The sequence below is a fragment of the Cariama cristata genome, unplaced genomic scaffold (assembly GCF_000690535.1).
Source record: "Cariama cristata isolate BGI_N322 unplaced genomic scaffold, ASM69053v1 scaffold42992, whole genome shotgun sequence".
Taxonomy (NCBI): domain Eukaryota; kingdom Metazoa; phylum Chordata; class Aves; order Cariamiformes; family Cariamidae; genus Cariama; species Cariama cristata.
In genome coordinates, this window is record NW_009604062.1 from 1 (window position 1) to 15510 (window position 15510).

The 15510-nt window shown below is 45.0% G+C and overlaps 1 protein-coding gene across 2 annotated transcripts; it reads left to right on the forward strand.

Moving 5' to 3' along the window:
* The first annotated feature begins 420 nt into the window (after positions 1-420).
* RAB1A (RAB1A, member RAS oncogene family) lies at positions 421-13742 on the forward strand. Of its 2 annotated transcripts, XM_009695423.1 has the most exons (6): positions 421-443; positions 6512-6584; positions 8802-8897; positions 10137-10232; positions 11271-11402; positions 11673-13742. In XM_009695423.1, the coding sequence occupies exons 1-6, from the start codon at positions 421-423 to the stop codon at positions 11868-11870; spliced, it is 618 nt and encodes a 205-aa protein (XP_009693725.1). In that variant the 3' UTR covers positions 11871-13742. The 2 variants fall into 2 exon arrangements, with proteins under 2 accessions (XP_009693725.1, XP_009693726.1); XM_009695424.1 differs by lacking the exons at positions 10137-10232; positions 11271-11402.
* The last annotated feature ends 1768 nt before the right edge of the window (positions 13743-15510 follow it).

Here is a 15510-nt window from a genome sequence, read left to right on the forward strand (position 1 = left end):
AGCGCTGTCGGCAACGAAGTAAGTATGGGCACAGTTGACGGCGATTTTTCCGGACCTCGAAAATGCGCATCGGAAGCCGGGCTCCGACAAGCGAGGGAGGGGAAAACGAGCTCTTTGTGAAAGCCGATCTTCCTGGCCGGTTGCTGCTGGCAGCTTAGTAGTCACAGGTCCACCCTTCACTTTAGCTGCAAGTCATGTGTGTGTCACATGGCTCTTGCAAAACACTCCTTGCCTATGTAGATTTTGCAACGCTGTGACTTGATAATGAAATGCTCTTGGGGCTGTCTTGAGCTGAAATAGCACTTGCCTTGAAAACCTGGTGATGGCACAGTTTTGGGGTTTTTTTTGGGGGCGGAGGGTCGTTGTACCTCGTTGTGCGAATATGGGGTTTTTCTCTCATTGGGCTGCCCTGGAGTAGGGATGTCTGAGCTCTCTGGTCAATAGTTGTCTGTATCCTGGCAACTGTAAGAGCAGGGGCTTGCCCACCAGGATGTCAGGGACAATAAACCTTCTTTTGCTCATGGCTCTTTTGAGTGAATAAGAGGAGAGACTTGGGCTTAGCTTAAAAAGCACTTTAAAAACCAGCTGGTGCACTCTCAGTACTTTAGTGTTGAAGAATGTTTTTAGGGTTATTTCACTGCTGCTGGCTTTGCTGGCAGTCCGGTTTGGGATGATGAAGCGACTGTGCCCTCTAAGGTAACTGAAGTGGTTATGGTGTCGAAATGCACATGTGGTATGACATTACTGCTCTAGAGACCTGTTGTCTCTGTTCATGGATGACACTTTAACACCTTTTGTCCTCAAAGCATGCTTTTCCACACAGCTGACACTACTGACTTGCATGGTCATGGCTTTTGTGCTCTATGCTCATGGCAATGTAGTTGCAAGCACTCTGGGCCCATTAAAATCACCTGAAGAGCAAATGGGAGTAGAAGGCAGAGTAGTTATCAGCTAGTGTGAGGGAGTTGGTGAAAACTAAGAGGTACAGCCAGGAACTGTAGTGCATAACAAGCTTTCTTGTGTGGCTTTGGAAAACACCAAAACAGTAGCTGGAGGTAGGCAGTGGGTGGAAGACCAACAAATTGTTGGTGCCTCTGGTTGTAATGACTCTCAGAGTTAAACTCAAACTTACCTTGCAGACTGGTGGGTTTTGTAGTGGAGAACTGCCTGCAAAGGGTTAGGCCACTAACTTGTGCAGAAACGGGTTGAAAGGGGCTTTTTCCATAGATTTTTTGCCTTTCCTGAAGCCTATCAGCTTTCTAGACTCTGATGCAGAGTAGTTCCCTGCAATGAGATGCTGAATGCTGCTGTGAAGATGGGGAGAACGTTTTGAGGGAGAGTCATTTGCAGTGAAGAGTTCCTGGTGGTGAGGACAGCCGAATTCTTGAAAGTGAAACAAAGCGGTAGTTTAAGATTAATTTGTACTATTAAATTGCTGCTTCCTGACAGGGTTATGTCTGCAGGATGAAGATAGGAGGGAGGGGTATGGTGAGATGGGCAGAAAATATCTGTTAGTGTAATGTGTATCCTTCGATCAACGTTAAACGAGGAATAAAGCTTACAGGACTATGATATTATTCCTTCTAGTTACCTGTAACAGATACAGATGTCTGTTTGTCCGTTTAGAAGTGCCTTGCCTGTAGTGTGACACATTCTCACTTCCTTGTCATGGCTTCTGATCAGGCTGTAGCCCCACATCCTCTCTCCTGGGCATGCCAGACCTCTCTGTCAGAGATCGGTGGGACAGTTAGGTAAAATTTTTAATAAAAAGACCTGCCTCCTTCAATTTTCCTGTTAAAGGATTAGAAACTGCGGGTGCAAGGGTTTGAAAGGGGTATGTGTGCTTCCAAGAGCTTCCTTGAAACTTCAGGGCTGTGGGAAAACCCAGTGGACTAGTTAGGGTGCTCCTTCATTTGAGTGAAGGAGCTGAAGGGGGATGGATGAGATATTAGTGCTAGCATTGGAAAGCTAAATTCTGAAAACACCTGCCCGCCTAGCACTGGGATGTATTCCTTCTGTGTTCCTCCCCTCCTTATGGTGTTTAAAAGAGCAAAATGTCAATATTGACTCTGTTGTGACTAGATCATGTCAGGTTCGGCATTTCCTACAGCTTCTGCAACTTGCCCATAATAGGCTGACTAGCATAAACACACTGGTGGGTGAACTATCTAACAGCCAAGTGGTATCGGGAATTAATCTTGATCAGCATTCCATAGTGTCTGGATCTTGTTCTCAGTACCTTCTTCAAGGACAAATGAGGAAATGAAGTGGGTTTTGGTGTAAGTCTGGGTTTTCTTGCATTCTTCAGAAGTGTTTGAGAATACCTGTGAGGGGGTTTCAGTCCTGCATGATGGTGTTCAGTAGATGACAGTCGAGTGACAACTTCTGGGTTGCTGGAATGACCTGAAATCGTTTGTGTTCTAACCTCTCTAAACAGCAATCTGCGATGCAAAGTGGCATTATGTCTTCTGAATTCTGTTTACTTACCCAAGCAGTGTGTAATCAGGGTGACAGTGATGCTCCTCTTCACAATTTCTTGGGTGGTAGAACAAAGACTGGGGATTTGAGGCTGCTGTGAGTACCTGTTTACAGTAAACTTGCAGCTGACATCAGTGATTAAAGCCGATTCCAGCAGCTCCTTGTTGGAGACGGGTGACTACCTAGTCTCGTCTGTTTTGGCATAAAACCTTCCTGGCATTTAAAAAATCCCTACATGTCTGTCTGTATAAACAACGGTATCTTAAGAGGCCCACAGGTCCCTTGTTCCACCCAGCTTTGGCCAGGTCTGTCCAGACTTCCTGATCTTCTGCTGAACTTGCTGACTGTTGTGTGGAAAATGCATGTCACGGCCGCTTCACTGCTCAAAAATTTGACAGGACTGTTTTGGAGGTGCCTTTTTTTTTTGCAAGAGGCAGTTAAACTTAACATATCTATCCTTTATCTCTTTGGCAAGAGGCGGTTACTGTATCCTCTTCCTGATGGGGAGGATTTGAAAGACTCTCTCTTATTGACAGTACCTACCTGCCTTGCTGCACATATTCTTCCCGTGTGCTCTCTTACGGGTGTGAAGTACAGCTTGCTTATATAAATGGTGATAAATCTGAATTCGCACTGTCTCCAAGTGGTGTGGAGAAGGCCATGCTGCGTAGCTCAGCCTGCTTTATGAAGGCTCCCTAAACTGGAAGAGCTGATGAGTTAAGTCTTTGGGTTTAACGAGCAAAATTCAGTGGCTTCAGAATTGGTTGTGTGGCTTTTCAGGAGCAAATACCAAAATTCACCTGCATGGCTTGTTGGATGCATCACTACAGCTGAACCCATTAACACAAATATTCTATCAGTGTAGTTCAGTCTAGAAATAGATTTCTGCAAATTTTTATAACTTGTTTTCATTTTTATTTGTTTTAAGCCTTTGCTGTATACTGATGCTAGCATCACACCATGTGTAACCACTCATTTGGTTCTCAAGGCCCCTATATAGACACCTCCTTTATTTTAAAAGGTCCTAAAGCAACTGTACCTAGAGAGGAAGGCACTGTATCATTGGAAGATGGGATGATTTTAATTTTTTAAAACCTAAATTGCAAGGTTCAACTTAAATTATCTCTGAGTTGATGCAGGTCTAAGCGTCAGTCTTGCTTGGCTGGCAAAACTGGGTTTTTGTGCCACAACACCTCTTTCTGAGGTCAGAGGCAGAGCTGACTTGGTGAAGGCTGTTGCAGCCGTGCCGCAGCCTGACTGGGGCTGGCCCTGGTTTTGGTGGGGGTGAGGTGGGTGATGTAAGTCACCGCAGGAGCCTGCGGTTGTCACTCGCCTCTGGAAACAGTGAAGCCCAAAGCGAGTGAAGGTCTTAATAGCAAAGATGTTGAACCCAGTATTTAAGGCTTCTGGGTTCTTGTTGTGTTAACCTAACTGTAGTGCTGTGCATAAACCATCACCCTTCGTGTTCGCTTCTGAACAACGAACCATTTAACAGCAGGGTGGCTCTGGTTGGGAGCTGCTCTTAGCACCGAGGGTAACAGGGGAAGAGGAGTTAGTTGATATTTGGGGGCTGGGGGGACCCGAATTCCCCTTGGAAGCAAGAGGAGGCTCCTAAGTGAATCTTTTGGACTTGTAGCTGAAGCCTTGCCTACACCAGGAAGGAATTTTTTTTTCCACTAATTTTAGTGGAGACAATATAGTGGTAATGTTCATGTGTTACTATTCTTAAGGGGATTATAACATGCTGCAAGCTGTAATACTTTCAAGTGTATTAGTGCTTACTGTAAGTAATAATTTAACTTTAGGATTGCTGGAAATTCTGCTTTTACAGAGAACTGAATGAACAAAACTTCCTGCGGAAGTAGGAAGGAGTTGGTTGAAGGCTGAGGCAAATGTGGCTTCAGTTTATGCATAACCCTGGGGAGAAGGTCAAGGTTTAACAGCGGACCGGGTCTGAGAGCTGTTGCACCTTACCTTGGTCTCCAGATTGTACAGAGTTTCTCTGCTGCTCCTGGGGAACTCAATTATTAGTAGAGGTAAGAGATTTTAAAACTGGAGCGCTGGTCAAAACGGTCCCAATTTCATGATACTTAGGCTTAAAACACATTTTTTTGTGATAAAGCACAACTGTACCTCCTGAGCCAGTAGCTCGTCGGTGTGGCTGTGGTGGGGTTTCTGCAAGTGCAGCCACGGGAAACACAAAACTGTTCTTTTGAAGTGTCACCTGATGGGCAGGCCCAAGCTTCAAGAAACGTGTATTTTGACCCTGGTCACCAGTCTGAGAGTACAAGCAGTAATAATGCTTCTGGTCAGTCATAGTGCTTCAGCTGTCTTGAAGCTGTTAAGGTATGTGGGTTGTGATGTAATGTAACGTCTCCCCTAAACAGTTTGGGTTAATAACTGTCGTTCTACTAAAACCACCTTGCCTTGTATTAGTGCATGACTTCACAGCTGGAATAGCACGTTCTGTGACTGTAAACTGCTAGATACCCTTTGACTTTTGACTTCTTTTTTAAATACCTTGAGTGCTTCTCGTTTTACACTGAGGGGGAAGGTTGCATTTTTTTTAAGGATCAGCATATTAGTTGCTACATTTGCCACTTCTGACTTTTCTCTAGCCTTGAGAGAAGTGCTGCGGAAACTGGTGGAGGTTTCAGTTGAGCGTGTTCTCGCAGCCTGGGACCAGCCAAGATGACGGTCATTTGGGCAGTTGAGCAGAGGGGTGGTGAAGAGGCCAGCAGCTGACCATCTGGCTTGGCTGTTATCAGCTGCGGACAGAGGCAGTTCCCTGGCTGGATTCCTGCCAGCCAGAGTCAGTGGCGAGGTTGGGGAGTAATAGGTGGGGACGGTTGACTTTGGGCATTTGCATACACTTTATCTTCTCAGTTTAAGTGGGCGTAGAAATACATCTGTTGTAAACTCCTGTGGTTAAATGAGAACAGGACTTAATCCCGGACACTACGGGGCTCAGGAGTTGTAAACCTAGAATGGGTTAGTCTAGGACTTACAAAGCAAAATAACTCGTGTAAGTGGTGGTTTGTTGCCTTTTCTCTGGTACTTGATCTCTAGTATCAAACTGTCCCGTTAGTCTTACGACTAACACGAAATGTAATGTTTTGCCAACAATGAAATCTTCACTACTCTTTGAAGTATAAGTCTGGGTTGGTCATTGACGATAACTGTGCTTGTTTCCTCAATGATGGGAGGTCTCAACATTAAGGAAAAAAAGAATGTCACCTCTTCCCATGTGACTTGAAAATTACTGATATCACACCTGACATCCTCTATAGAGAATGAATGTGTCCTCATCTGGCAGTGGCCTTACCCTTATTTTAGTTCCTGAAAGGCAAGTGGAACATGTGGTGGTGCCTGTCAGCTGGTAATAGTCTATTGTGGAAAGTGAATGTTCATTTTGCTTTAGCAGGCTACTAACCGTAGCATTCAGAGTTTGTATATTTAAATTGCATATTGTCCTGTTGGATTCTGCTGGAACTTAAACTTGGGTAACTTAAACTGAGGCAAGAATAAGTTGCTTTGGGCCAGCTACATGGTATTTGTGAAGCTAGGCCATGGAATCGAGCTTCTGACTTTAAAGAAGATGCAAAGATAATGGCTGCAGTGGACAGCAGACTGTAACTACCATCTGTGTGTAACTTACTCAGCCGAACAATGAGGCTTGCACTTAATCGTGAAGCGTGATTTTTAATCTCAAGTGGACCTCAAAGGGCTGAAGTAGAACTGTGTTAGTCTTGGTGATAATCACAGTAACATACCCAGAGTAGGTTCCTAGGAGAGCACAGTTCTACACAAAAATGCTGTGTTAGGAGTGTCTGCTGCTTCCTTCTACACTTCCCTTGCCAAGTAAAAGTAAATTGTGAGAGCATCTAAACTGGATAGAGAAGCTTGGAGTTGTAGGTGACTTCCCTAGTAGTGAATTAATTTACCCTTCTCAAACATCATAATATACCAGCTAAAAGGAACTTGGTTTTTGATAGTGTTTTTTAAGTGACTAAATTTTTTTTTCCTTCTGCAGTGACTATTTATTCAAGCTACTTCTGATTGGAGACTCCGGTGTTGGGAAATCTTGCCTTCTACTTAGGTTTGCAGTAAGTGATCATGCTTGAAAACTTTATGTAAAAAAAGCTATCAGGTACTTAGCAAGAACTGCTCTGTTACAAGAACTACTTGAAAGGACTGATGTCTGTCAGGTCTGGTATACCAAAGAATAATTAAAGTGCTGCAAAATCCCCCTGTCCTCTGCATTTGTTTCTAGCTGATGTATTTGAGTAATACGGAAAGAGACAATATCAAGAATATGTCCAGTTAAGTTTTAATTCTCATTTTCCTGTTACTTGAGAACAAGATACCTTAATTTAACTTCCATCGTTACACTAGTGGTAGAACACTGAAGATGGAAGCGCACACTTGAATTCTGGGGTGTGTGCCTTCAGGCATGAAGAGTAGAAATGTGTCCGGGCAAGGCCTTGATCAGTTACTACTTGATCTGAATATTTTGAGCCAGATGAAGTTTGATACCTTCATTGAAAAGGCCTACCAATTGCTGAGCCAGAGGGAGAAATAATTTAAATAATACTCTAGGAATAATAAGACCTGATGCTGCCTTTAGTGAATGAGTGAATAATAAATGTTAAAATTGCTGGTGGCTTGCTGTGGCTGAAATTTAATGCAAGAAGCTGTTGTTTTCCTGTTCAGAGGAAAAGTTAAAATGGCTTTGACAGCTCTGAGTAGAAGAAGCAGGAGTCCAGTGAACTCCTTATCTATGTCTGTGCCAAAGTGCAGCCTTATGTTGCCATGGGAGGAGAGAAGAAAGAGAGAATATGGGGCATTAGTGTAGAAACTAGAGTTTGATGCTGCTGCAAGATGATGGCAGCGGTTTCACAGCCTAAACAATTGCTCTGGGCCCCTCTGGAAAGAGCCTGTTGTGTTTCATGGTGTTAATATGAAATGGTGCCCTGATGTGTACAAATAGCATCACCACAGTTAAAGCTATGACAGCCGCTGTTTGTGCAGTATTAGGAGAGGGAGATGCTGAAAGGGATGAGACCACCAGAAATGGGTCACCTGCCTTGCTCACCGAACTGGAGGCGGTGGGTTGGAAGTGATGCCAGGGCTGGAGCAGGACTCCCAGATCAGTCTAGCCTGCTTCTCTTGCACATACTTTTGAATTGATTTTGGCTTCATGTGGGTAATCCACCTTTTCTTTCTTGATAGCCAGCTTAAGTTTCCGCTCAGTTATCTGGTGTTTCTTCAACTAAGTAGCTTTGTCCTTTAGAAATGTGACTTTTTAACTAAGCTGTTTTACGCTGACAAAAGGAATTGCGGCAGCATTCGCTTACCTGTGTTCTTCCTGCTGTAGGTTCAACAGCATCGGGCTTTTCAAACATACCCTTTTGAGTATTGAAACGTTAAGGAAATAAATGTCACGTCATTCTGAGAGGCTTAATGCTTTTTGCTTAGTTGCAAGTGTTCCTTCAGGCAGATGTATTACCTAAGGTGTCTTCCATTCACAACCCAAAGAAATCCCTTGCTTTTGGGTTGCATAAAGCCTTTTGTGGTATATTTTACATGAAGTTCTAGCCTACTGGTACTTTGGGAATAGACACTTCTTTGTGCCGGCACTAGAAGGTAGCAAAGGCTGATCCAGCGCTTCCCGTGTGCCTTGAGGCCTGCTGGAGACCCTGCAATCAGGGCCGTGCAAGCTGCTAAACCAGTGCTGCGTTTTCCTTCCTGTATTTACACAGGCTGCGGAGCAGAGGACTTAACACAAGTACCCCAGCCGTAACTCTAAACTGCCTTAGCAACCAGCTACGTGGCAGCAGAGGATCTGAAATTCAGATGTGGCGTGTGACTGAGGCGAAGCCTCTGACTTCTTGTAGGGAGCTGCTGTGTAATACAGGTGAAAAACCATCACAGGAAAATAAAAATCTGAGGCATTTTAATAACTGTAACGGTTATTCTAAGTAGCTCTTCAATCTGCCAACATGAGCAAAGACTGCTTTTTTTTTAAACTACAGTTCGAAAGGACTTAATGCTACAGGATTTCCAGAAAAGAGGCTTTTTGACTAGTTTTTGGAACATAAATCTTGTTGTTTGAGGTGCTTTTAAAAAACTGCAGAATTGTTGAAAATTAAATACTTGGTGAAAATACCTAGCTGCCTACTGGACTTTGCCGTGAACGATCAGACTGTTTTTTGCGAGGGAATTAAGTGCCTTTGTCTGCCTGGTGCCTGCCTGTTGCATAATAAATAGGTGACTGCTGAAGAGGTGCAGCTGGCTTGACTTATGATCACTCTTTCTCCTAGGATGACACGTACACAGAAAGTTACATCAGCACGATTGGTGTGGACTTCAAAATCAGGACTATAGAACTAGATGGGAAAACAATCAAGCTTCAGATAGTAAGTAGTATTTCTCAACTCCTGGGTATTGTAATCTGTTGAAGCACAGAATTACATTTATAACGATTGGTAGTTATCTTTGTACTTTAATCATTAAAATAGAAGCGATATCTTCCCTGTTACAAGAAGCTAGGCAGTTTTTACAAGATTGCAAGACTTACTGTGACCTGTCCTTAAAGAAGGATGCTTATCAAGGCTGTCTGCCTGAAAGAAGAAATGACCTGTTACAAATTTTATTTTCCTGGGGACAAAAGAAAGCTTCAGTATTTCAAAGGCGCTATGGGCTGTGAGCTGAAGAGGGGTAAAATCCTGTGCTGGAGTGCTCTCGTATTGAAACTGGTGTAGTTCTGCAGTATTTAGCAAGGATTTGTGTAGGTGCAGGAGTATCGCACAGTTGTCCAAGATGTCCGAAGTCTACCGCAGCTGTTAGTAGCGGACTGCACTGTCTAGTGCTGGAAAACCTGCTGTTCCTGGCCTGAACGGAAAAACTGACACAAGCACTTGTAACTGGCCTGTCTGCCTTCGCGCTGGGCAGCGTTTTCTGGTTATGCTTTTGGCCTTTCCCTTGGAATAAGGAGGGGAAGAGACTTGGCAGTTCTTTCCTCTGATCTTGAAGCACTCTCAAAGGCTGACTGCTGTAATGAAATCTAATATCTACGCAAGGTCAGGCAATCCTTGTCAGCCACTGCTTCCAGCTCAAGCAGAGGCGCTCAGGACTCGAAGGCAATGACTCAGGGATTCCAGGCCATGTTGTGGAGCAGGAGTCCAGTTTATGGCCAGAAGCCCGAGTCTGAGCCTCCAGACTGACTGTAGCTGTCCTGAGTCCAGAGCAGCCCTCTAGGAATGCTGTCACAGCCGGAATCTGTCCTGAGTCTGACTGGTTTTAATACACAGCTAACCCTGTTCTTGTCATGGCCCCAGGGAGAGAAATGTTTGGGGGAACCGTGGCTTCTTCATGGGTCAAAACTGCTTACTGTTTTCCTCAGCGAGATCTCTTGACTGCACGTGTCCGAAGCCAAACAAATGAGCACTTCTAGAGAAGTACCTACCGAAGTGTAGTTGTGCTCGGTTACAATACCTCCATCTTCTCGACCCCGGTTTGCTGTGTGAGGTTTCAGAGCTGTGACTTGGATATGCTTGTAGTTGGATGGCTGCTCAGCGGAGCTGTGTTTCTGGAAGCTAATGTGTAACGCTGGTACGGCCTCATCGCAGTAACTGATGCTGTTCTTTGTCTTGTAGTGGGACACGGCAGGACAGGAGAGGTTTCGAACTATCACTTCCAGTTACTATAGGGGTGCTCATGGCATCATAGTTGTGTATGATGTTACAGATCAGGTAAGTGCTAAACCTCTGCCTGGGGAGTTTCTCCAGGTGGGAACACTAGGCTGATAAGGAAATACAACTGGGAATTTAACAGCTTGGCACTTCTTAAGGAGACAGTGATCATGTTCTTCATGCTGAGTTAAGGCTTCTGAAGCTAAATGGATGTGCTAGTCTCTGTTTTGGGGCTGAACACAGAAATAAAGGGGGCGGTGGGATCTGTGGCTCTAAAGCAGTTGTATCTTAGGCTTAACTTAAAACTTGCCGGGCGGGTAGTTGATTGTTCTTTGTGAATACTTCTCAGCCTGCCTTTGGTAGCAGGAAGTCTGAGTTACTGATGGAAGTTGTAGAAAGATTTCTGAATGTACTTGAACTTTGGTCTACAATAAAAACTGGCATTTGAAACAGAAAATGGTCAGCATGTGTACAGGATACAACTGAGCCAGTGTTTTCTGTGAAAGAATCTCTGAAGATTACCGGTACAGTTGTCCTGTTTGAAAGGCTCTTAGGAAGTGTAGAGTTTCCTGAATTAATAGAAAAAGAACAATCATGTTCAACTGCCAACGAGCATATCGGGTCAGCACGGCAGGTCTGCATTTCTGGAGTCAAAGGTTGTTCCAGCAGCTCTGCAACAGTGGGGTTTGCACCTAATACCTGGTGCTTTGTAAATGCCTGGGGTTCTTCTGGTTTCAGCTGTGTGCCGTGTCCTGTCTCTGCTACAGGAGGAGGAGGAGGAAGAGTCCCAGATGGTAGAAGTTGTTGACTGTACAAGATAGGGAGTAGGGAAGGATAACGAGGCGGGGTGGGGAGTGTGGCAAGGGAGGAAGGGCTGATTGTGTGGGGCTTGGCCTAAGGAGCTGTGCAGACCCTGCAACTCGCCTCTCCTGGGGCCATCAGGGGAGTACTGCAGCATTAAAGCAGAGACTGCTCTCTCTTGTGGCTGTGAATCACACTGATAAGTGCACTGCTTCGTATTTGTTCCCAGTCATTGCTGAATAGTGCTGAGCTTTCCCCTCGGCGAAGGGTCTTGCTTACACTTCTCTTCTCTCCTAGGAGTCTTTCAATAACGTAAAACAGTGGCTGCAGGAGATAGACCGTTATGCCAGTGAAAACGTCAACAAGTTGTTGGTGGGGAACAAATGTGATCTGACCACAAAGAAAGTAGTAGACTATACAACAGCAAAGGTATGTTGATACTCTCGTGTATTTGCTTGGTTGAGCACCTAGTCTGGATTGTCATGTGCTTGAGTAAGTTCTAGTGCGGGGAAGTGTCAAGGTGCCATAAACGCAAGTGGTTTAATGACCCCCTGCAGAGCAAGTCACCATCAGACCGGAGTTTGGGAGCGGGGTGGTGGTCGGGGGCTTAACTGGGGGCTTATCCAGCGGTGCCCCAGGAGGTGAGGCGAGGCATGGCCCGGCGTATGAGCTTACTGTTCACTGTTTCTCAATTTGCAGGAATTTGCAGATTCTCTTGGAATTCCATTTTTGGAAACCAGTGCAAAGAATGCCACAAATGTAGAACAGTCTTTCATGACCATGGCTGCTGAGATTAAAAAACGAATGGGTCCGGGAGCGACAGCTGGTGGTGCAGAGAAGTCCAATGTTAAAATTCAGAGCACTCCAGTCAAGCAGTCTAGTGGAGGTTGCTGCTAAAACTTGCCTCCCCCCTTTTGTCTCACAACAATGAATTTGCAATCTGAACCCAAGTGAAAAAAAAAAAATTGCCTGAATTGTACTGTATGTAGCTGCACTACAACAGATTCTTACCGTCTCCACAAAGGTCAGAGATTGTAAATGGTCAATACTGACTTTTTTTATTCCCTTGACTCAAGACAGCTAACTTCATTTTCAGAACTGTTTTAAACCTTTGTGTGCTGGTTTATAAACGTGTAATCCTTGTTGCTTTTCCTGATACCAGACTGTTTCCTGTGGTTGGTTAGGATGTATTTTTGTTTTGATGTTTCTATTGGCATGTTTAGATGTCAGGTTTAGTCTTCTGAAGATGAAGTTTAGCCATTTTGTATCAAACAGCACAACGGTGTCTGTCACTTTCCATGCATAAAATTTAGTAAGATATATGTAAGATCTGATTTGCTAGTTCCTTCTTGTAGAATTATAAATGGAAAGATCACACTATCTGATTAATAGTTTCTTCATACTCTGCATATAATTTGTGGCTGCAGAATATTGTAATTTGTTGCACAATATGTAACAAAACTGAAGAAATGTTTAATAAATATTGTACTTATTGGAAGTAATATCAAACTGTATGGTGATAAATATTGTCTTAATTTGTATGGCTAAGGGGGAGATCAGGCTTGCATTGTGCACAAAACATATCTGTGTGCAGCCATGGCTCTCAGACCTTCTGGTAGACCAGAGACCTTCCCTGCAACTAAAACCGGGGACCGTGGCCCCAGAGACCCCGTTGTCGTGGTGCTTAGGCGCACACGCTGCACCAGAAACGCCCGCCCGGCGTTGACGGAGGCATAATGCACTCTGAATGTACAACAGCTCCCTAACTTAGTCTTGGAACTTAATTTATTTCTCAAGGACTCTATTTAGGGAATTGCATAGGTGGGGAGAGAAGGGTGTTTCCCTAACAGGAATGACTCCAACGTAACCTTGAGGGGGTGTCGCTTCCTACCAGTATATTATTATGTCTTTTCTATATACTGTTAATTCCATCCTCTTCTAATCAGTGCTCTTCTGAGGTAGTGCAACAGCTTAGCTTCTGTTCCGTTACGCATAGAGGCATGGGAAGGATGACAGGGGGACGGCACGGCCCCACCCCAGACTGTCGCTCAAAGTCGGCGCTATCCGTCTCAAACAATTTGGAACTAACCAGCAGCCCAGAGGTTTTGGACAGTGTGTGATTCTTTGTACAGAGCTAATCAAATCATTAGTGCCTGATGTCTAGCTAAAAGCCACAGGAAAGCTAGCCTATAACACTTCCTATACATGTAAAATTGTTCAGCTTTAAACTCAAACGTTCAGCCTATTCTGTAAATAGTCTCATGTTCGAAAGACCATGTAACATTCCCCTAGTAGTAAATACACCCTGTGATAGTAAAAAATATAGCCTAGGTATGTTGTGAGGTATAAACTAAAATTGGTGCAAATATCCTCTGATTTTTTTTTTTTTTTTCTGGGGGGGATATGACTTTGGCTAACAGCTACCTTCAACATAGCTGCATAAATCAACAGGCAATTGTAATACATGAAGTATTGTCATGGTTAAGTTGAACTCTTCCACTTGAGACCTCCACAATAAAGTGATGTGCTTTCTATTAGAGATGTGCTTGTTGGTATAATTCATTGCGTAAATGTGACGTGCTCCTCCCGGGGAGCGGTAGGAGTAGCGAATGCTGCCGAGAGGAGGAGGCGAACCCGAAGGAGGTGGTTTGAGGGTCAGACATCTTCCCTGCAGAGAAGTGCACAAATGAACTTACATGTCAAGATGCCTGCTACATACTATCCAAAACAATGTTAATATATACAGTAATAAAAGCATTGCAAAACCAACTTGGGCTACACCGGTTGTTTGGCGGTTTATTTTTTAATTCCCCCCCCTCCCTTGCTGTGTTGCTGTGCTGGTGGTGGTCAGTGCTGGGGCCTGGGGGGCTGTGGCAGAGGGTGGAGCAGGCCTAAAAATCCTGGGGAAGGGCAGCGCAGTCTCCGAGCTGAACCATTACATACTGCTGACATCATGGGTCAGGCTTAGGACTTGCAAGTGGTTGGTAGGGAAGGGGCAGCAGTCGCCTTTCCTTGCCTGCAACCCCCTTGTTTAGGGAGCGCCCTGCCCTGCCCACGGGGACGGGACCGGTGTCGGTAACGCCGTGCGACCAGGCTCGCTCCAGCCATGTGCTTCAGCCCTGGTGTTGAATTCGGGCTGAGCTGTGGACTGGTACCTGCAACCTGGCAATAACCAAAACTGCCCTTTAAGCCGAGAAAGTGGAAGATTGGAGAGGGTCAAAAAAAGAAAAACCCTCAAAAACCCGATTAATCATTTGTTGTTCGTAACTGCTTCAGTGTAACTGTGCTTCCACCTTCTAGCTGTGCGGTACGGAAGCTGCTCTTTGTTCTGTTCACAAGAATGGGAGGAAACGATGTATTCTGCACGAGAACACAACCGTCACCCTTTAGTGTAAAGGTTAATGAAAGCCAAGTACCAACGGGCTTTCCTTGGCTCTAACTTTTTAGTTTTTTTGCCCCTTACTTTGTTATGCTGCTTCAGCGATGGCCTTGGCGGCTGCAGAAAACATTCGGTAACCCGTTACGGCTGGTTTGGTACAGCTGGCTTTGGCTTTTTGTGTTTAAGCATAAGAAAACTGAAAGTTAAAGAGGCTCTGCTTCAGCACGGACTGGTAATTACAAACGAGTTCGGTTTGCTCCCAAGAACCAGAAGGGAGTTGCCAGTTCTTGGCTTCTAGCTCCTGGTTTTTGACGAGCATAAACAAAACATGAGCACACGGCTATTAAAATCACACGGCTTTACTTAGAAGTAAGTTGCACGGCACACTATGGATTACTCGGTTAAAAAAAACAGTCGTCTTGACATTTTGCTAATAAACACCCAGAACAGGCCACTGCAATAAAAAAAGGAACGCTACATTAAAAAAAAACCAAACCAAAAGGCGGCCAGCTGTACGTTCCTCCCTCAAAACTCCCCAACACAGTCAGCGCTATTTATTAACGGCACAGCCCAGTAGCCAACTACCTGCTGTACAGCTTGGCTTTCTCAAAGCCAAACTTTTCTCAAAGTTTGTTAAAAAAAACACCCACCCCACCCCACGAACTGAAATCAGCCCAGGCCCGCCAGCCCTGCACACAGTGAGCGGCCATATTTTGGCATCTCTGCAGGCGGTGAAGGAGGTGGTTTGGCGCTTGCTGCGGGTCTCAGCCATCCCGCGCCGGGCTAACAAAGCCCAGGTCCGAGAGCGGCAGCACCTGAAATAAAAGAGAGTTAAGTTTGCTGTCCTGCTTTGGCTGCAAGCCAACAACCAAAGAAAACCCCCAGGCTATACCTAAGTCACCTCCACAGCTGCTCGCTGGTGTATAGCATATAGCTGCGTACAGTTAGCAAGTAAAGAAAAAAAAACCCACAAAAAACCCTTAAGAGCCTGTTATTCTCCTCTCAAGCACTGGAAAGGGTGTTTCTCCTTTGCAGTGCCAAATCTGGAGGCGTGCTGTGGAGTGGGCCGCGGGGACATCAACAGTCTGAGCGAACGGGGTGGGGGGCGGGCAGGGTTCTCCTGCCCTTCCTAAATTCCCACCCCTCGGAGCTGAGGAG